At 41.7% G+C, this 21,845-nt stretch overlaps 1 protein-coding gene across 3 annotated transcripts; it reads left to right on the top strand.

Annotated features, from left to right (window-relative positions):
* The first annotated feature begins 5,810 nt into the window (after window positions 1–5,810).
* Window positions 5,811–14,187, top strand: LOC148293556 (L-type lectin-domain containing receptor kinase IV.1-like). 3 transcript variants are annotated; one of them, XM_088255397.1, is made up of 3 exons: window positions 5,816–6,280; window positions 6,660–8,512; window positions 13,939–14,187. In XM_088255397.1, the coding sequence occupies exons 2-3, from the start codon at window positions 6,845–6,847 to the stop codon at window positions 13,978–13,980; spliced, it is 1,710 nt and encodes a 569-aa protein (XP_088111523.1). In that variant the 5' UTR covers window positions 5,816–6,280; window positions 6,660–6,844; the 3' UTR covers window positions 13,981–14,187. The 3 variants fall into 3 exon arrangements, with proteins under 3 accessions (XP_088111521.1, XP_088111523.1, XP_088111522.1); XM_088255396.1 differs by having other exon boundaries at window positions 6,655–8,512; XM_088255395.1 differs by having other exon boundaries at window positions 5,811–8,512.
* Window positions 14,188–21,845: the final 7,658 nt, after the last annotated feature.

Genomic DNA, 21,845 nt, shown 5'->3' with positions numbered 1-21,845 from the left:
TATATAAGATAAAGTGAAAGTGCTTTGCCTTTTACCAAATACTTGAATAGAAAAGCCAATTCAACATAATGCCCTTTTAGTTATTATACACAGCTCACAGCACTTTCACAAAAAAAATTTAGCAAACACTTAGAAACTGATTATTGTACAAACAACACTTACAAATAAAAGTTGAGACTTTTTATTTAAACCTCGCACTTCTCTTTGTTCACCCTAATACTTAAATCATTAAGCTGTAAGTTTTATTTTGTGTAAAAAGACAAAAAATGTCATCCAACTTAATACTTAACACTAGTACATCTATACACACACCCCACACCCCACCACTCTTCATATTAAGTTTTAGAAAAATACAAACTACTCTACATCCCATTGCCAGATTGCATGTCAGTGGCCTGAGATTCGAACTGATAGGACCCGCCCCGAATTCCTCGGAACCCGAGACGAATCCTGTGGAAAATTCCGACATCATACCAATGCCGGGCCCACTTACTAAAAATCGAGACTTTCTGCTGAAAATTCGGCAGTCTCCCCTGTAAATTTGACTTTTCCCAAATTTTTCCACATGTTAAAAATTCACAATTTATATCCCAACTGGCAGCATGCACAAATTATCAACATGCAATCACATAATAAGCCTCCGGCCTTCAGATAATTCAAAACCAAACCATTCATGATCTCAAACAATTATACGATTACTCCCAAAAATCATTAAACTGGATTCAAATCCATTAACCACATCAAAAATCCGATCACACATTCAGAATCGATCAAACCTTTTAAACACAATAATATTCCACGGCTACACCTGGTGAGACCCCAGGCTGCTTACGTACCTTTGGACAAGGGATCAAGCCACACGTAGTTCTCATCTCAACAATCACAACTCTGATAATATATATTTATTTAAAGCAAAACCAACAATACATTTTAGATTTATCACTACTCCCATTCTGACAAAACACAATGAACACATTATCGATTTCATCCCTTTATATCAGTTCATTTCCGCAACCATACCCTATCCAAGGCGTATGTTGCCATACAACACTCCACAATCCAGGGCTTACACATTCATGCATGTACAGAGTGCTCACAAAGCACAATCTCATTGATCTTAACCCAAATCAAAACCACATACACATATACGTAATATGTATGCCTATAAATGAGTATATATATATATATATATATATATATGTGTGTATATATAATAATACCCACCTCTCACCATCATCATGTACTGGGGGAAACAATCCAACAGGGGATTGTTGACTAGCTCACAATTATCCGGCCCTCAAACGTCCATGTGGCTAGGGATGAGTCGTCCAACTGGGGGACTGATACTCTAACCAGCCCGTATGGACGAAGAATCAAGACCCATACGTCTGAAAACCGTCCTACGCGCGCAAACTACCCAATCAAGGGTCTACAACAACATCCCGTCAAGGATGCCCCAGGTTCCGTCATATCCAGATCATATCACAATTTCCATATATCAGTATCCAAAGGGAGGTACATATGCTGATGCACATCATGTACTGGGGGAAACAATCCAACAGGGGATTGTTGACTAGCTCACAATTATCAGGCCCTCAAATTTCCATGTGGCTAGGGATGAGTCGTCCAACTGGGGGACTGATACTCTAACCAGCCCGTACGGACGAAGAATCAAGACCCGTACGTCTGAAAACCGTCCTACGCGTGCAGACTACCCAATCAAGGGTCTACAGCAACATCCCGTCAAGGATGCCCCAGGTTCCGTCATATCCAGACCATATCCACAATTTTTCCATGCATCCCACAATTCCAGGATCCGTGACCAATAAAGCCCACACGCTCGAAACCTGGCACGTGTGTGAATAGTATATCCAAACCATATCCATATATCCATTTCCATGTATCCTAGTGTCCATATCCACTGTTTCTAAATATCATCATCCAAGAGGGGAGGTACGTATGATGGTGGAGTTCGTAATCCTTATATAAATATTATAAAGTAATATTCCCTTCCTTAATCCAATTTTTCCCAAGGCATCGTATTAAGAAGACATCCGAAGGGCCTGGACAAACTCCGACGGGCCTGGGCAAAATAAATCTCCAAAGGGCCTGGGCAAACTCCGACGGGCCTGGCAAAATAAATCTCCAAAATAAATCTCCGAAGGGTCTGGACAAACTCCGACGGGCCTGGGCAAAATAAACTCTCAAACATAAAACCCATAACCAGGGAGGTGCCTAAGGTAGTGCTAACAACACTCAAATTAACGTTCTAAGTACCCTATACAAAATCAACAAGGATAGTACTTTCTCAAATATTATATAAAAACTCAAGACACTCGAATATATCAAACCCACATATATTGCAACTACTTTACCAAAAATAAAGAATTCAACGATTAAATATAAACCGAATTTAAATAAACTATTAAATTCAAAAGCATAAGATTTCCATCACAAAACCATACAAATAATCTCATAGACCCACATAAATCAAATGACGGTCAAGACTCGTCCAAAAGGGTCGTTCTAGTACTCTTTGAAGAGTGAAACTACCTCGGAAGGCTCACGGTCAACCGAGGGTCAAACTGCCCAAACTTGGTCAACCGGGCTCGCGGGACCCACGAACTCCGTTTTACGATCCGAAAGTTCCTATGGGTTCCACACGGTCTAGGAAACATGTCCTACAAATTTGGTTCAGATCGGACGGTCGGATCGCTCACGATCGCACGATCGGACGGTTATTGTAAAACACAAACTTTAAGTTATTGAATCGGAACATCCGGAGCTCCGATTCACGATCCGTTGAATCCTACACGATCCTGGGAATACCTAGGTCAACATATATTAATTTGAAAGCGATCCAACGGTTCTAACATATCGAACCCGGAATTCACACATGTAAAATCCGTTCGGGGTTCAAACGTTATCCGAATTGAGATCCGTAAAATTCTACGCGCTCGTGACAACCAGGGGATTGCATTGGGATGCCGGAAAATCTTAGAATCTCGGCTCAAGACTCCTACCCTAGGTAATACCCCTAATTTGGAGTCACTTTTGTTCTTGGACATACCCCAAAAAGTCGACGGAAGTGGCCGGAATTTCAAATTGAAAACCGGCTGAAACCTAATTCCAAAATCGAGCTCCAAAATCTCAAAATTTCTGAAATCCTATCCACCAGGAAGCTAGAGCACGAAAAATAGTCGAGAATCCATACCTCACTCGACTGATTTGGTTGAGAAACGAGGGAGAACGAGCCGTTGCAAAATCTGTCAAAAACCAGCAAATTTTCTGCGTTTTTCCGGGCGGTTTCGTCGGCTCCAAGGGCGGTGCTGGCCGGGGAAGAGAGAGGAGGAGGTGGCGGTTCGAATGGGACCGGTCTCGTGGCCGGTGGTCCGGTGTGGCCACGGTGGTGGCTTGCAAAGCCACCGGCTGTTCTGAAAAAACGAAGGGAGGGGGGTGCTGCGCGCGGAGAGAGAGAGAGAGAGAGAGAAATTCTGAGATTTTTATTAAAATTGAACTTCGAATTAATTACGATTGTGCCACTGAGAGTCTTTATCTCGTAACTTTCTCGTTACAACTCCGATTCAAGCCTACTGCATGTCTACGAACTCGTCTCAGTACGACCTACGTAAAGATACCAGCCACAGCCCCGAAATCCTCCCGAATTAAAAATGACCAAATTACCCTTACTCTGAAGGGCAAAATTGTAAATTCACATTTAAATTTAATAAAAATCAAAATTATTAATTTTTTGGGTCGGGATGTTACACGAACCCTACCACACAGTTCTTTGTCTAATTAGTTAACCTTTTTAATAAGCAATTAAAATAAGCTACAGTATGCAAAGTAAATAATTTGAGATTGTGCGTTGAGTATTTGATACAAGGGTTGGTTTAACAATGTTTGATAATTGACCTTTTTCCGTTGGATAAAAAAATAAAATAATATGTTGTCGTCATTGGTTTTCACTGTCATCCTAAAACGAAACCAAACAAACTACAATTTCCCATATGAACTTATCACATGATAAAAACAGCTTGTGAAAACAACAAAATCTCATGTATACTACAAATATTGTTTAATGATTTAAGTATTGGGGTAAACAAAGAGGCGGGGTTTAAATAGGAAATCTCTTTTATTTCTTATTTTTTCAGCTTGGGGTGTATTTAAGGGTAGTTTGGGAAGATAGTGGGGTTTTCTTAGAAATTGTGAAAATTTAAAGTAGAAATTGGGGTGAACTTAGAACATGGGGTGAACAAAAGAGAAGTGTGGGGTTTAAATAGAAAATCTAAAAAAGTTTACCAAACGCCAAATTGCTTTCTCTCATAGCTGATTTCTCTCACACCAAGGCCCCGTTTGAGATTACTTTTTTTTGGCCAAAAACCTGCTTCACTTTAAAGTTAAGCAATTTAAGGTGTTTGGTAAAAGTAAAATATCCCAATTATCTTAAAAGTAGTAGCCTTTTGACAGCAGCTTTTAAAAGCAGGCTTTGGGTTGCTTTTCAAAGCTGCTTTTAAAAGAAGCAAAGATGAGTCTTTAATGAACTTTTTTAATTTCTAAAATACCATCATTAATTTTTAAAAATGACACCACCTCCACCTCCACCTCTACATTCATGTGGATCACAAGCCTTTTCACTCAATTTTTCTGGTCTTCCAGGCTTTTGGTTTCTTAATGTCTGTCTTTTTTTATGTCCCTCTGGCCTGGTATACCTCTTTTTTCTATATTGAATAAATTTCCATATTATTTTTTTCATAAAAAACTTCAATATCGTAGGTATAAAATTGTCATAGATATATAAAATTAATTTAATATTTTCTTTTCTTTTACGATTTATCGACACTTTTTAATTGATGTGGTTGTCTACTTCATGTGCCACATAAGGTGGTATGAGAATGTGGTAAGAATAGCATTACTCCTTTGTGAAATGGAAAATGCTAGACTTACCAAAGAGGTGGTACACAATGTGGTATAAAAATGTGGTAAGTCTAGCATTACCCTTGTGAAATATGAAGTCAAGTTTTCTTAACGTCTAATATGAGAGAAGATAATTTTTATAATTTTCAACATAATTTCTTTGTATTACTAACAACAAATTTATACAAATAGATGGTTTGCTAACCAAGCTAATCATATTTGGTTTCTATAGAATTGATCATAATTCTAGTGGGAGACGAGTGTGAGTGATTGTAAAAGCTTAGGGTCTTGGCTGAGAACCGGGCCGAATCGGACTGGATCGGATTATATTGGATGAACAATATCAATTCTGTTTTAGTTTTGGTTGAGAATCAGGCCGAATCAGACTTTGCCCAGACCTTGTATTACCCTCGTGAAAAATGTGGTAAGCCTAACATTACTCTTGTGAAATATGAATTGTCAAGTTTTCTTAATGTCTAATATGCGAGAATATGAGAATGAGAGAAAAAATTTCTGGTTTTCAACATAGTTTCTTTGTATTGCTAACAACAAATTTATACAAGTAGATGGCTTGCTAACCAAGCTAATCATATTTGGTTTCCAAGGCCTGGAACTTGCAAGCTGCAGCCTTCACAAGTCAAGTGAATATTTCCTGGTTTCACACCTCAACATTTATTGCTTTCACACACAAGCTAACAGTTAGTGTCCATAATTTCTACATTAAAGCTAATTAGTGACAATGACGGTCAAGTTGTTTGACAATGTCCCGCTACATCGACTTAGATTTTTCTTTGGTAGGTGCAGTTGTTGACTTGATGTGTATCCAAAGACTCGCAATGAAGGATATGTTCAAAAAGGCATTGGCTGAGAATCAAGAATAGCCATGTTTTTCAAGCTTGTAATGTTTTTCAAGTTGTGGTCCCGTATCTTCGAGGTTATCTTGTCAAAGGTCAGTAATGTATTTCTAGAAGGGAAATTGAATGCAGTTTTTGAACTAGTTGAATGGAAGAATTTTCCACTTATATGATTCTGATTTACTCTATATTTTTTCTTCTTGTTAATTTGTGACAATGTCCGTTGTGGGAGTAAATGCAATTTTTCTCTACAAAACTGAGAGGCCAGACCATGTTTCTAGTCTAAGTCACATGTATCTCTTATTTGTATTGTTCAAAGATTCTTGTATATGTTTTTTTTTTTGTTGGGTTACAAGGCAGGCCGAAGCCAGAAAAGGAAAAAAGCTAACAAGGCACAGCCTTACTTTGGGCTCTTCCTAGATCATCATCCAGCAACAAGCTCGAGAGGGAGACAGGAGCAAACTCGTAGTTATGAAGCCCCAAGGGTAACTCATACCCAAGTTAACAAGGTGATCAGCTGCTCTGCTTTGTTTTTGTGGGTATAGTCCATGACTTACAAAGTTACAAGTATAAATGTGTACCACTGGTATGCCAACATTGTACCATCAAGTTGATGAATTTTCAATCTGCATGGAAATTTCAAACTTGTTTGCTTATGTTTGGTAGATAATCATTAAAACAAATTTGAATTCTCAATTTTGCTATATGAAGAAATTCAGAGAAGGGAATTTTACATAGACAGACTTTTAGTTTAATAGACTTTTGGTAGAGAATTGAAATTAATAGCCATGTTTTTCAAGCTTGTTATAGTCATAATAGTAAGCCTAGCAGCAGCTGAAGATCTCAATTTCACCTACAATGGTTTCCTGTCTGCTAATCTTAGCCTAGATGGCGTAGCCCAAGTCACATCCAATGGCCTTCTGAAGCTTACAAATGACACTGGACTCGGCCATGCCTTCTACCCCAACCCAGTAACCTTCAAGAACTCATCCAATGCTACCGCTTTCTCCTTCTCGACCACTTTTGTGTTCGCTATCAGATCCAGATTCGGAACGCGTGTGGGTGGCAATGGAATGGCCTTTGTCATTGCTCCGACAAGAGGGCTCCCCGGAGGTTTTAAAAACCAGTACCTGGGCCTTTTCAATGAAACCAACAACGGCAACGCCAACAACCATATTTTTGCTGTAGAGCTTGACTCCTTCCAGAACCCCGAGCTTGGCGACATCAACAACAACCATGTTGGGATTGATATCAATGGTTTGCGCTCAGTGAACTCAACTCCAGCGGGATATCATGCTCTAAACAATGGCGGTTTCCGAAACTTGACCCTCATCAGTGGTCAACCAATGCAGGTTTGGGTGGAGTATGATGGTATCCAGAAGCAAATCAATGTCACTTTGGGTCCAATCAATGTTGATAAACCCCATATTCCACTCTTGTCTTTGAAGTATGACCTTTCCACGGTCCTTAACACGAACATGTATGTTGGCTTCTCCTCTACTGCTGGCTCACTCGTCACATCTCATTATGTTCTAGGTTGGAGCTTTGAGATGAATGGCCAGGCTCCAGAACTTGTTCTCTCACAACTTCCTAAGCTGCCCCGGATAGGACGTAAAAAAATATCTAATTTTTTGACCGTTGGTGTGCCTGTGATGTCTGTGAGTTTGGTTTTGCTAGCAATTTCAAGTTTAATTTATGCTATAAGAGGGAAGAAGAAGTTTGCAGAGCTGCTTGAAGATTGGGAGCTTGAGTATGGGCCTCAAAGGTTTAAATACAAAGAGTTATATATGGCAACAAAAGGGTTTAGGGAGAAGGAGCTTTTGGGAAGTGGGGGATTTGGTAAGGTCTATAAAGGCATATTACCTTCCTCCAAAACTGAGATTGCAGTGAAGAGGGTCTCACATGAATCAAGACAGGGGATGAAGGAGTTTGTTGCAGAAATTATTAGCATTGGCAGACTTCGTCACCGAAATTTAGTACCACTGTTGGGATATTGCAGAAGAAAAGGGGAGCTGCTCTTGGTCTATGACTACATGCCTAATGGAAGCCTGGACAAATACCTATACGACCAACCAGCGGTCACTCTCAATTGGAGCCAGAGGTTCAGAGTGATCAAAGGTGTGGCTTCAGGGTTGTTCTATCTCCATGAAGAATGGGAACAAGTTGTGGTTCACAGAGATGTGAAGGCCAGTAACATATTACTAGATTCAGAATTTAATGCAAGACTAGGAGATTTTGGCCTTGCAAGATTATATGACCACGGAAAGGACCCTAAGACTACTCGTGTAGTTGGAACACTTGGGTATCTAGCTCCGGAGAATGCAAGATTAGGCAGGGCCACAACGCACACCGATGTGTTTTCTTTTGGGGCATTTTTGCTTGAAGTTGCCTGTGGAAGAAGGCCAATACAGACACAAGGTCAATATCTGGATGTGGTTCTGGTTGATTTGGTGTTTTCTTGTTGGAAGAGAAGTAATATTCTTGAGGCAATAGATCTAAACTTGGGTTCAGAATTCGTAGCTGAGGAGGTGGAATTGGTGTTGAAGCTTGGGCTGTTGTGCTCTCATTCAGAGCCTTCTGCTAGGCCAAGCATGCGTCAAGTAGTGCATTATTTAGAGGGTGACATTCCACTGCCGGAGTTGTCATCTCTTGGTCTTTCTTCTGGTGGTGGCTTGAAGTTCGCACACCGCGAAGGTTTTGATGATTCGGCAATGTCATATCCGTCTTCCATGGGCAAGGATGTCAAATTAGGAAGAGATATTGAAGGTTGAGTAGAGATAATGGAGAGTGTAGAGAATTTGGGAGCTATGCATATTTTCTGATTTCAACTTATGTTCATTCAATTACACATCAAAACATATATACATGTAATAACCCTAAAAACATTCCATGAAACATTCCCTAAAACATTCCATGAAACATTCCCTAAAACAAGGATTACATTGCTCAAGAAAAGCATTCCCTAAAACAAGGAATGAGACAAGTGCCATGAGACAAGGGGTGTCTTGTGTTTCATGTCTTTGTGTTCCACAAAGGACAATCACACAAGAAACCACTATTGCTAACACTCCCCCTCAAGTTGGTGCATAGATATCACCAATGCCCAACTTGACCAGTGAGTTGTGGAATACCCTGCTAGAAACTGCTTTTGTCAAAATATCGGCCAGCTGGTCTTCTGACCTGACAAACGGAAGCTGAATTTCTTTATTGTCAAGTTTTTCTTTAATGAAGTGTCGATCCACTTCAACATGTTTTGTACGATCATGTTGGACTGGATTGTGTGCAATGGATATTGAAGCCTTGTTATCACACTGTAGATGCATTCCTAATGTAGGTGCATATCCAATCTCTGTAAGCAATTTCTTTAACCAAAGGAGTTCGCAAATTCCTTTGGTCATGCCTCTGAATTCGGCTTCTGCACTAGACAAAGCAACAACATTCTGTTTCTTGCTTCTCCAAGTAACCAAGTTACCACCAACAAATGTGAAGTACCCTGATGTTGATCGTCTATCAGTGACATTCCCTGCCCAATCTGCATCTGTATAGCCACTGATATTTAGATGACCATTTTTAGAGAACATAAGTCCTTTACCCGGTGCAGACTTCAAATATTTAAGAATTCGAAGAACCGCATCCATATGATCTTCACTCGGACAATGCATAAACTGACTAGCAACACTTACAGCATACGCAATGTCGGGTCGGGTATGGGATAGGTAGATCAGTCGTCCCACCAATCTCTGATATCTTTCTTTGTTAGTGGGTACTTGATTGGGATATTCCCCAAGGCGGTGATTCTGAACGATTGGAGTGTCCACAGGTTTGCAATCCAACAGTCCCGTTTCTGCCAATAAATCTAGAACATACTTCCTTTGTGAGAGAAAAATGCCTTGCTTTGATCGAGCAACTTCAATGCCCAAGAAGTACTTGAGTCCACCAAGATTTTTCATTTCAAACTCCTTTGCTAAACATTGTTGGAGTTGAGAAATTTCCTGCTTATCATTCCCAGTAATAATCATATCATCAACATAAATGATAAGAGCTGTTACCTTTCCTCCCTTGTGTTTTAAGAACAGAGTATGGTCAGAATTACTTTGCTTAAAACCATAATTCTTCATTGCCAAGGTAAAACGCCCAAACCATGCCCGGGGAGACTGTTTCAATCCATATAATGCCTTCCGTAATCTGCACACCACATTAGCAGGAGTAGATGTAACATATCCTGGGGGGATATCCATGTAGACTTCTTCTGTGAGTTCTCCATGGAGAAAGGCATTCTTCACATCAAATTGGTGGAGAGGCCAATCAAGATTTGTTGCAAGGGACAATAGCACTCGAACAGTGTTAAGTTTTGCAACCGGGGCAAAGGTTTCTTCATAGTCAATACCATATGTTTGCGTGTAACCCTTTGCCACAAGTCGTGCTTTGTAGCGTTCAATTGACCCATCAGCATTGTATTTCAAGGTGTAAACCCATCTGCATCCGACAGTCCTTTTTCCCCGAGGTAAACTCTCCAGTGTCCATGTGTGATTTTTCTCCAGAGCATGCATCTCTTCCTTCATTGCGTGAACCCATTTTGGATCCTTCAATGCCTCACTCACTTTGGTTGGAATATAAATTGCAGATAATTGGTGTACAAAGCCTTGGAGAGGTGCAGATAATTTTTCAGCCGAAACATAGTTTGCAATTGGATACTTCGATGCTTTGCCATTATCCGGTGAATACCGAATTGGTGGTTTTCCACGGTTCTGTCTATTGGGTAATTGATATCTAACAGTTTCATCAACTAAAACATTAGATGTAGTAGAATCACGTACCTCAGGAGTATTCTCAGGAGATTGATCAGCTGGTACTGAGATGTGAGGGGGGTCTTCATCATTATCGTCGGCGAAGTAGGAAAAAAGATTGTGCTCTCTGCTGTGGAGCGACCGGTCGCTGGGATCCTGGCGACCGGTCGTTTCTGGACAGGTTCGAATTTCAGCTTCAGCGCTTGGAAGCGACCGGTCGCTGGGCTCCTGGCGACCGGTCGTTTTAGTACAGGTTCGAATTTCAGCTTCAGCGCTTGGAAGCGACCGGTCGCTGGGCTCCTGGCGACCGGTCGTTTTAGTACAGGTTCGTTTTTCACCTTCAGAACTTCTATGCGACCGGTCGCTAGGCTCCTGACGACTGGTCGCTTTTTGGCAGGTTACACTTTCTTCTGGACTTTTGGGATCCGTTTTGCTCCAATCTTCAAGTTCTTGAATTTCCAGGGCCTCATTGCCCAGTGATTCTCTTTGTATGTCTCTGTGAGGCGGAGAGTTGGACATCGGATCATGGAAAAACATTTCCGATTCCATAAAAGTGACATCCAAAGTGACATATGTACGACAACTGGAGGGGTGATAGCATCGATATCCTTTCTGATGGGCAGCATAGCCTACAAAAATACATCTGATAGCACATGGATCAAGCTTGCCACGTTGATTCTTATGGAGGTGTACGAATGCCACACAACCAAAGACTCGGGGCGGAAGCATCTGAACAGAGGGCAAGGGCCCATGTTGGGCAAGTGCTTGTAATGGAGTCCGGAAGTCTAAAACTTTGGAAGGCATTCGGTTGATGAGGTAGACTGCAGTGACTATAGCATCATCCCAATGATGGCGAGGAACATGAGCTCCAATCAAAAGAGCTCGTGCTGTTTCAAGGAGGTGTCGATTTTTTCTTTCCGCAACACCATTCTGTTGAGGAGTTTGAGGACAAGTGGTCTCATGAATGATGCCATGCATTTGGAAGTAGGTCTGAAAATCATGGTTGATATATTCACCTCCATTGTCAGAACGGAGGACTTGAATCTTGGTAGAGAATTGAGTGTCAATTTGCTTATGAAATGACTGAAATATAGGGAACACATCAGTTTTATTTTTCATCATGAAGAGCCAAGTCATGCGGGTACAATCATCCACAAAGGTAATAAACCATCGAAAGCCAGAAGTTGTGGAGATAGGTGAAGGACCCCAAACATCAGAATGTATCAAAGCAAATGGAGCAACACTTTTATTTGTACTTAATGGATAAGAGGCTCTGTGGCTCTTGGCCAAGATACAAGTATCACATTGGAAATCAGTGGTACAGGAATTTGAAAACAAATCTGGAAATAGATGTCTCATATAGCCAAAAGACGGATGCCCCAAACGTCGGTGCCATAGCCAAAGTTGTCGATCCTTCCAAGTCGATGAGTGCTTCACACTATGTGCCTTTCCCATACTGAAATCATCCACATAGTACAACCCCCCTCTCTTAGTACCACGACCAATGATCTCCTTCATGAGAATATCCTGAAATAGACAGAAATCGGGATACATGAGTACACAACAATTTAGTTGCTCAGTAGCTTGGCCAACAGACATCAATTTATTAGACAACGATGGGACAAGCAAAGTATTTTGAAGAGTAAGGGACGGAGAGAGGCCAATGGTTCCAGCACCGACCACGGGAGAGGTAACACCATTTGCGTTGGCAATACTTGTTCGTTGTGGTGTAGTTGTACTTAGAAAATCAGTTGGATCGAACGTCATATGATCTGTGGCTCCTGAATCAATAATCCAACATGTGGAGTCACTTGTATATGATGTATGAAATACGTATCCACAGTTACCTGAGTCACTAAAAGATGGAGAGTTCTTTTCTGGTGCTGAGGTAGATTCTTCATGAGGAATTAATGTTACCGGAGAGCCCATGGTGACAAGGGCAGCACGACCCGTTCCTCCAGTAGCAAGTTTACGAGCCTTGAGACCCTCCCACCACTCTGGATAGCCATGTAGTTTAAAACAGGTTTCTCGAGTGTGTTTTGGATTCCCGCAGTGAGTGCAACCATTCCCATTTGTGGGAGCCTTGGGTCGAGAAGATGGTGGAGTAATCGTCTTGTTGGTAGTGGTCTGTAGTTGGAGAGAAGCAGCAACTGGGGTTGAAGTTGGGCGAGAGGGTCGGTATGTTCCTTTTGTTGCCAATCCTACTCCGGTTGGTGTTGGAGCTCCTAACATCACAGCTTGTCGAATATCTTCTCGTCGGACATGAGCATAGGCTTGCTCTACTGTAGGGAATGGGCTCATTTGGAGCACATCACTTCGGGCTTTGTCAAGTCGGTCATCCAAACCATCCAAGAAAATATAAACTCGATCTTCTTGGATGATATCATAGTATTTCTTGATATCCAGCTCACACTTCATTTCATTTGGACGACGAAAATCGATTTCTCTCCATAAGCCTTGGAGATCATTGTAGTAGGTTTCAATCGAACCTCCCCCTTGTCGCATACGGGAGATTCGCCTTTTAAGATCATACACCTGGGAGGTGTCAGTGCCATCAAAGTAAGTTGTGGCAATTGCATCCCAAACTCCTTTGGCCGTCGGGAATCTAATGAAGTTGCCAATCAACCTTGGCTCCATGGAGTTGATTAGCCACCCTTTCACAATTGCATTTTCTGTCCGCCATCGGTTGAATGTAGAGTCTGTCTGAGGAGGTGCTGGGAGCTCACCCGTGAGATATCCCAGCTTGTCTTTGCCAGCAACATACATCTCAATAACTTGAGACCATAAGGCATAGTTGGAGCCATCCAATTTAATGCCAATTTGTACAGAGGAGGTTTCGTAGGTAATTGTCGGAGTCGGAGTCGTAGTCGATGTTGATGCTTGTGTCTTCATCAACTCAGCCATTTGAGTAGCAAATTCTGTGAAGGTAGGTTGATAAGGAGTAGCCGGATCGGTGGTGCTACTTTCAGTGGGAAAGAAATCGTTTTCTCCCATGATTGCAGCAACGATTCGAGACTAGAGTCAGCAAGATCGCTGCTCTGATACCACGTCAAATTAGGAAGAGATATTGAAGGTTGAGTAGAGATAATGGAGAGTGTAGAGAATTTGGGAGCTATGCATATTTTCTGATTTCAACTTATGTTCATTCAATTACACATCAAAACATATATACATGTAATAACCCTAAAAACATTCCATGAAACATTCCCTAAAACATTCCATGAAACATTCCCTAAAACAAGGATTACATTGCTCAAGAAAAGCATTCCCTAAAACAAGGAATGAGACAAGTGCCATGAGACAAGGGGTGTCTTGTGTTTCATGTCTTTGTGTTCCACAAAGGACAATCACACAAGAAACCACTATTGCTAACAAAGGAGTCATATGTTCCAGAGTCGGCACTTCCCTCAGGTGGTCGCTGAGGCCAATCAATTAAGATTCTCACCCAAGTACGAGCCATAGAACATATACATGCAGCTTTGAATGTTTCCTCTAGTTTATTAGTTTGTAACTACTTACTTGTTACAATAAATCAATGCTGCATATAAAATAGGTGTTTTGTATTATACTATTTTTTATATCTTTTATTGTTGTTATTGATAATATATACTATTTTTTATATAAGAAAACAGACATGGAAATTTTAATCTTAATAAATAGTAAAAAATTAGAACGGGAAAAAGGAGCAATTTTAAGAGGCGGCAGTCGGTTGGGTCCGGAATGCGGGCCGAATCTTGGACTAGTAATTACTGGATGAGTGTGGCGGAGAGCTCCGCAGACCTCCTCAAGTTCTCAACTTTCAGGTCCTTCACCGTCGTCCGATGTCAAAACAGATCTCTGGCCATTTTCTAGAGAATGGGTTTTGGCAGAAACCTCCATTTCTATTTGGTACATCGCGTTGTTGTAGGAGCAGGATTGAATTCTTGAACCTTCTAGACGCAAGCTTTTCTGTGTTTTTGGCTCCAACTATTTTGGCTCCGTCGCCTTAAACCAAGTACATTTGCATCACTGTGAAGGTTCAAAATTTATTCGTGGAAACGACAGACCTCTCCCCCAGCTAAGTACACTTCGAAGCATTGGACTGGCCACAGGTTTCTCTCTGTCCCTGTGCCCTTTGTGCGTTTGTAATTGTCAAGTGTTCTTTAATGTCTTTGTGAAATTTGAATTTACATTATATATATCGACTTACTGGTGTGCCAATATTGTAGCACTAGTTGATGATTGTGGCAATCTGCATGGAAATTGCAAACTTGTTTGCTTTTGTTTCGGTATATAATCATTTTATAAAAATAAATTTGGCATTTTGCTGCATGAAGAATTTGTGAGAAGGGTTTTTGTTTTTTTTGTTCTTTTTTACTTTAATAAGTGAAGCAGACGTGCCATGGTAACCCCACATTTAGCTGGCATGGAATTGATCTCGGGACACTTGTTTACTAGTCCTTTTTGGTCATAACAGTGAGTGATTAAGATATGGGGTCGGAGAGTCTTGTACCTTTGTATCTATAGAATTGATCATAATTCTAGTGGGAGACGAGTGTGAGTGATTGTAAAAGCTTAGGGTCTTGGCTGAGAACCGGGCCGAATCGGACTGGATCGGATTATATTGGATGAACAATATCAATTCTGTTTTAGTTTTGGTTGAGAATCAGGCCGAACCAGACTTTGCCCAGACCTTGTATTACCCTCGTGAAAAATGTGGTAAGCCTAGCATTACTCTTGTGAAATATGAATTGTCAAGTTTTCTTAACGTCTAATATGCGAGAATATGAGAATGAGAGAGAAAATTTCTGGTTTTCAACATAGTTTCTTTGTATTGCTAACAACAAATTTATACAAGTAGATGGCTTGCTAACCAAGCTAATCATATTTGGTTTCCAAGGCCTGGAACTTGCAAGCTGCAGCCTTCACAAGTCAAGTGAATATTTCCTGGTTTCACACCTCAACATTTATTGCTTTCACACACAAGCTAACAGTTAGTGTCCATAATTTCTACATTAAAGCTAATTAGTGACAATGACGGTCAAGTTGTTTGACAATGTCCCGCTACATCGACTTAGATTTTTCTTTGGTAGGTGCAGTTGTTGACTTGATGTGTATCCAAAGACTCGCAATGAAGGATATGTTCAAAAAGGCATTGGCTGAGAATCAAGAATAGCCATGTTTTTCAAGCTTGTAATGTTTTTCAAGTTGTGGTCCCGTATCTTCGAGGTTATCTTGTCAAAGGTCAGTAATGTATTTCTAGAAGGGAAATTGAATGCAGTTTTTGAACTAGTTGAATGGAAGAATTTTCCACTTATATGATTCTGATTTACTCTATATTTTTTCTTCTTGTTAATTTGTGACAATGTCCGTTGTGGGAGTAAATGCAATTTTTCTCTACAAAACTGAGAGGCCAGACCATGTTTCTGTTGGGAAAATGGCTCACCTAAGGATACAAGGTTGGTTTTGGCGCTGAAAGGAAGATTTTGAATCTGCCTAAAAGCGACCGGTCGCTAGGCATTTGCGACCGGTCGTTTTGAAGCAGATTCGAAGTCTGGAGCAACATCAACGAGCGACCGGTCGCCAGTTCTTTGCGACCGGTCGCAGGAAGCTAGCGACCGGTCGCTTAGCATTTGCGACCGGTCGTTTAGAAGCAGATTCAAGGTCTGGAGGAAAAACCAAAAGCGACCGGTCGCCAGTTCCTGGCGACCGGTCGTCCCAGTCGTGCTGTGACGATTTCTTACGCGTTTTCAACAGTGTTTTCAATGGCTATCGCTTTCCACAAGATTTCAGAGGCTTAGTGGGTCACTTCTGAGTTAAATGAACGTTGACTACCTGCTGGATAGTTGGGAGAGCACTCATGGCTAATTGGTTATCTTATTTCAAAGAAATCACTCTCCATTTTCTGGTGTAAGTGGGAGGTGGCTGAGTTGGATTCTATTTACCTACTTGATCTGACATTTAGTCTAAGTGGTGACTAAAGGGAAGAACGTGGAGGACAAGCTGATATCTTATCTCTTGTCTATTGGCTTGTGTAGGAAATGGGGTGAAGTAAGATAACACAAGAGGAGAAAACAAGTTGAATAATTGTAAGTGGAAGAAGCTGGTATTCCAAGTTGAGTTAGAGCTGAAGTTTTAGTTGTGTGTTCAGAAAAAACTAAGGGGAGAGCAAGAGAGTTCTCTAAGTGTATCAAGGTGTTGAGCAATGGTGTGAGAGAAACAGATTGTGAGGGTAGTGTTCTAAGGGGGTTTCCTTTGTAAACCAAAGTTGTAACCTATCTTCATTAGTGAAATTTCTCAAGGTGATCACCAAAGAGGATGTAGGCAATTTGCTGAACCTCTATAAACACTTGTGTCATTTGTGCTTGGTTAATTTCTGTGTGTGTGTGTAAGACTCATCCATCATTGAGTTCTTTGTCCAAAGTCCATCAACAACAAGATCTTAAAAGGGCAGTGAGTTAGTCATTAATTATCAACAAGTGGTATCAGAGCTGTGTTTGGCAGCTGGAGCTAGTTCTTCTCTTGGAGTGCTAGTGTGTTGAAGATGGCAAGTGACATGGAAGCTGAGAGTGGTAGCAGTTCACAGCATATGAAGCCACCACAGGCAGCAAGTATGAAGGTGGAGTTAAAGCCTTTCACAGGGAAGGAGAACTTCACTCTTTGGCAACGAAGGATGAAGTCAGCTCTTACACAACAACAGCTCCATGTAGTGTTGGTTGGCAAGGAGAAGAAGCCAGCAAGCATGACGGATGATGAGTGGGGAGTTCTTGACGAGTTAGCCAGAGGAGCTATCGAAAACTATCTCTCCGATGAGGTGCTCATCAACGTGATAAAGGATACAGCGAAGCAAACATGGGAGAAGCTCGAAGAGATGTTTGCAGGGAAATCGTTGTCCAACAAACTCTTCCTCAAGGAAGAACTCCTGAATCTTAAGATGGAGGAGGGAGGAAATCTAATGGAACATCTAAGTAGTTTCAATAGATGTGTTGCTGACTTGCAGAGAATGGATGTGAATTATAGTCCGGAGGATAAGGCTCTCATGTTGTTGACATCCTTACCTTCGTCCTATAAACACTTCCGAACCACTCTTATGTTCGGAAAGGTTACTCTTGATTTTGAGCCTGTGGTGCAAGACATCATGACACACCATAGGATGACTCAACGTTCGGGAGAAAACTCTCAAGGTGAAGGTCTAGTTGCAAAGACCAGAGAGAGAGGTCGTTCAAAGAGGCGTGAAGGCAAGAAAGGCAATAGAGGAAGGTCCAAATCCAAGGCGAAAGATGGTTGTTTCGAGTGTGGGTCAAAGGAGCATTGGAAAAAGAATTGCCCCATATGGAAGGAGAAGAAGAACAAAGGGAAGAATGCAGCAAACACAGCGGAGGATGTCACGGAAAGTGATGGTGAGCTTTTGTGTGTTAATAGCAATGTTAAAACAAATGCATTGGCTAATTCTTCAAGGTGTTCCTCTTCCGATTGGATTTTGGATTCCGGATGCTCATATCATATGTGCTCAAACAAGGAGTGGTTTGACACGTATGAGAAAGAAGATAGCAGTGAAGTGATGATGGGGGATGGCTCAATGTGTAGAGTCAAAGGAACCGGTACAATCAAGGTAAAGATGCATGATGGGGCTGTTAGGACGCTTGGAATGGTAAGGCACATTCCAAAGTTGCGTAAGAATCTCATTTCCCTTGGAACTCTTGATAAGAATGGTTATTCATTCAAAGCAAATGGAGGGAAACTCATAGTCTCAAAAGGTTCACTTGTGATTATGAAGGGTGAGATTCAACCTAATTGTCTATATAGGTTGTGTGGTACAACAATCATAGGTGGAGCAGCTGTATCTACAAGCAAGGACTCGGAAGATGAAACTCAGCTTTGGCATTTGAGGCTAGGGCACATGAGTGAGAGGGGCATGCAGGAACTACACAACAGAAAATTGTTGAAAGGTGTTCAAAGTTGCAAGCTTGAGTTCTGCAGATTTTGTACCATGGGAAAGCAATCAAAAATAGCTTTCAAGCAGCGAAACAAAGAGGAAGAAAGCACGGGTGTGCTAGATTATATTCACACGGATGTATGGGGGCCATCACCGGTTAAATCGAAGGGTGGAGCTCGCTATTTTGTGACTTTCTTGGATGATTTTTCCAGGAAGGTTTGGGTCTACTTCATGAAGGAGAAATCTGAGGTCTTCACCAAATTCAAAGAGTGGAAGGCGGAAGTAGAGAACCTAACCGGAAGAAAGATCAAGATCCTAAAGAGTGACAATGGTGGTGAATATAAGGACAGCAAGTTCCTTGAGTTTTGCAAAAGTGAAGGCATTAAGAGGCACTTTACCGTGAAGAAGACACCCCAACAAAATGGAGCTGCGGAGAGGATGAACCGAACTCTCATGGAGCGTGAGAGATGTATGAGAATTCATGCAGGGTTGCCCGAATCTTTTTGGGCAGAAACGGTTAACCACGCTGCCTATTTGGTTAACCGATCGCCTTCAAGAAATCTTGAGTTCAAGTGTGCAGAGGAGGTATGGTCTAAAAGGTCAATCGATTATTCGAATCTTAAGGTGTTTGGGTGCAGTGCATATGCACTTATTCCTAGTGATGAAAGATCCAAGTTGAAGCCAAAGTCTCTTGAATGTATTTTCATTGGATTTGAGAGTGGTGTGAAGGGCTACAAGCTGTGGGATCCAGTGAACCACAAGAAGATACTCAGCAGAAATGTTGTGTTTGATGAGAAGACCATACCTATGAACAAAGTCAAGAATTCAGAGGCAAAGGAGGATGTTGTTGAGAAAGAAACAACCTTTGAAGTTCCACTCAAGAAGGTGTCAAGAAAGACTACTCAGAAACTGCCAACTGAAGACGTTCAGGAGGAGGTGGAGTCCGACATTGAAGAGGAAGAAGCTGGGCAGCATCAACAACACACTCAAGAAGAAGAAGAGGCTCAAGAACAGGTGGAGCCATCATCTATAGCTCGGTCCAGGCCCAAGAGAACCATCAAACCACCTCAAAGGTTTGGATGGGAGATGGATGCAGTTCACTATGCCCTAAATGCTAGTGAAGAAGAACCAACCACGTTCCAAGAAGCTGTTGAGAACAAGGAACGGGAAAGTTGGATGGAAGCTATGATGCAAGAGATGGAATCTCTACACCAAAACTCAGTTTGGGAGTTAGTTCCTAAACCCAAAGGTCGCAAGGTTATTGGCTGCAAATGGGTGTTTAGGAAGAAAGAAGAAATGCATGAGAAGGGTGCCACCTTATTCAAAGCTCGGTTGGTGGCAAAAGGATTCTTGCAAAAGGAGGGAGTTGATTATGATGAAATCTTCTCTCCGGTGGTGAAACATACTTCTATACGACTACTACTCTCCATAGTAGCACAAGAGGACATGGAGGTGGAGCAAATGGATGTGAAGACTGCTTTCCTTCATGGTGAATTGGAGGAAGACATCTACATGAGCCAACCTCAAGGGTTCATTGAAGCAGGGAAGAAAAATCTGGTTTGCAGGTTGAAGAAGTCTTTGTATGGACTGAAGCAATCTCCAAGGCAGTGGAACAAGTGCTTCGATTCTTACATGATGAAGATTGGGTATAGAAGATGTGAATCTGATTGTTGTGTGTACTCTCATGCATTCAAGGATGGTAACTTCATCCTTTTGCTTCTTTATGTTGATGACATGCTAATTGCATGTAAGGACATGTCAAAAATCCAGAATTTGAAGACATTACTTGGAAGGGAGTTTGACATGAAGGATCTTGGTGCTGCACAAAAGATCCTAGGAATGGAGATAAGGAGAGACAGAAAGGAAGGCAAGTTGTGGCTGTCACAAAGCAAGTATATTTCCAAGGTACTTGAAAGGTTTAATATGATGGATTGCAAACCGGTGTCTACTCCTTTGGCGGAGCATTTTAAGTTAAGTGCAAAAGAATGTCCTTCTACGAATGTGGAGAAGGAGGAAATGAGTAAAGTTCCATATGCAAGCTTGGTAGGGTGTCTCATGTATGCAATGGTGTGCACACGCCCCGACTTAGCCCAAGCCGTTAGTGTGGTGTCAAGGTATATGGCGAATCCTGGAAGGCAACATTGGACAGCAGCAAAATGGATTCTCAGGTACTTGAAGGGCACCAAAAGGCTTGGGATATTGTTTGAAAGACAACAAGGAAAGGCATGTGTGTCGGGGTATGTAGATTCTGATTATGCAGGAGATCTAGACAAGAGGAGATCCACCACAGGATATGTCTTCACTTGTGGTGGAGGACCGATTAGTTGGAGAGCAGTGTTACAATCGGTTAGTGCCTTGTCTACTACGGAAGCGGAGTATATGGCTTTAACGGAAGCTTCAAAAGAAGCGGTATGGCTGATGAGATTGGCAAAGGAATTCGGGATAGCTCAAGACTTGGTGGTGATTCTAAGTGACAGTCAAAGTGCTATTTGCTTAGTGAAGAATCAAGTGTTCCATGGGAGGTCCAAACACATTGATGTGAGATACCACCGGATAAGGGATTGGGTGAATGATGGAGACATCACAATAATGAAGGTTCATACAAATGAGAACGCTTCAGATTGCCTAACAAAGCCAGTCACAACAGCTAAGTTCAAGCATTGTTTGAGCTTGCTCAATCTTGTTACATGCTAAAGATTGAGGTGGAGTTCTTGAGAGTTATTAGGACGATTCTCAAGACATTACAGATGTCCTAGAAGGCAATGATGTCCACAAGGAGTATTAGGCTCGCCATGGTGGAGATTGTTGGGAAAATGGCTCACCTAAGGATACAAGGTTGGTTTTGGCGCTGAAAGGAAGATTTTGAATCTGCCTAAAAGCGACCGGTCGCTAGGCATTTGCGACCGGTCGTTTTGAAGCAGATTCGAAGTCTGGAGCAACATCAACGAGCGACCGGTCGCCAGTTCTTTGCGACCGGTCGCAGGAAGCTAGCGACCGGTCGCTTAGCATTTGCGACCGGTCGTTTAGAAGCAGATTCAAGGTCTGGAGGAAAAACCAAAAGCGACCGGTCGCCAGTTCCTGGCGACCGGTCGTCCCAGTCGTGCTGTGACGATTTCTTACGCGTTTTCAACAGTGTTTTCAATGGCTATCGCTTTCCACAAGATTTCAGAGGCTTAGTGGGTCACTTCTGAGTTAAATGAACGTTGACTACCTGCTGGATAGTTGGGAGAGCACTCATGGCTAATTGGTTATCTTATTTCAAAGAAATCACTCTCCATTTTCTGGTGTAAGTGGGAGGTGGCTGAGTTGGATTCTATTTACCTACTTGATCTGACATTTAGTCTAAGTGGTGACTAAAGGGAAGAACGTGGA

The sequence above is a fragment of the Prunus avium genome, chromosome 6, assembly GCF_965620075.1.
Source record: "Prunus avium chromosome 6, drPruAviu1.hap1.1, whole genome shotgun sequence".
Classification (NCBI taxonomy): domain Eukaryota; kingdom Viridiplantae; phylum Streptophyta; class Magnoliopsida; order Rosales; family Rosaceae; genus Prunus; species Prunus avium.
This window is presented reverse-complemented; position numbering and strand designations above follow the sequence as displayed.

Excerpts from the sequence above, each read along its gene's own strand:
- LOC148293556 (XM_088255395.1), top strand. The coding sequence starts at position 6,560 with ATGTTTTTCAAGCTTGTTATAGTCATAATAGTAAGCCTAGCAGCAGCT. Across the intron at positions 8,513-13,938 it reads CGTCTTCCATGGGCAAGGAT|TCATATGTTCCAGAGTCGGC; the intron begins GTCAAATTAGGA and ends CTAACAAAGGAG.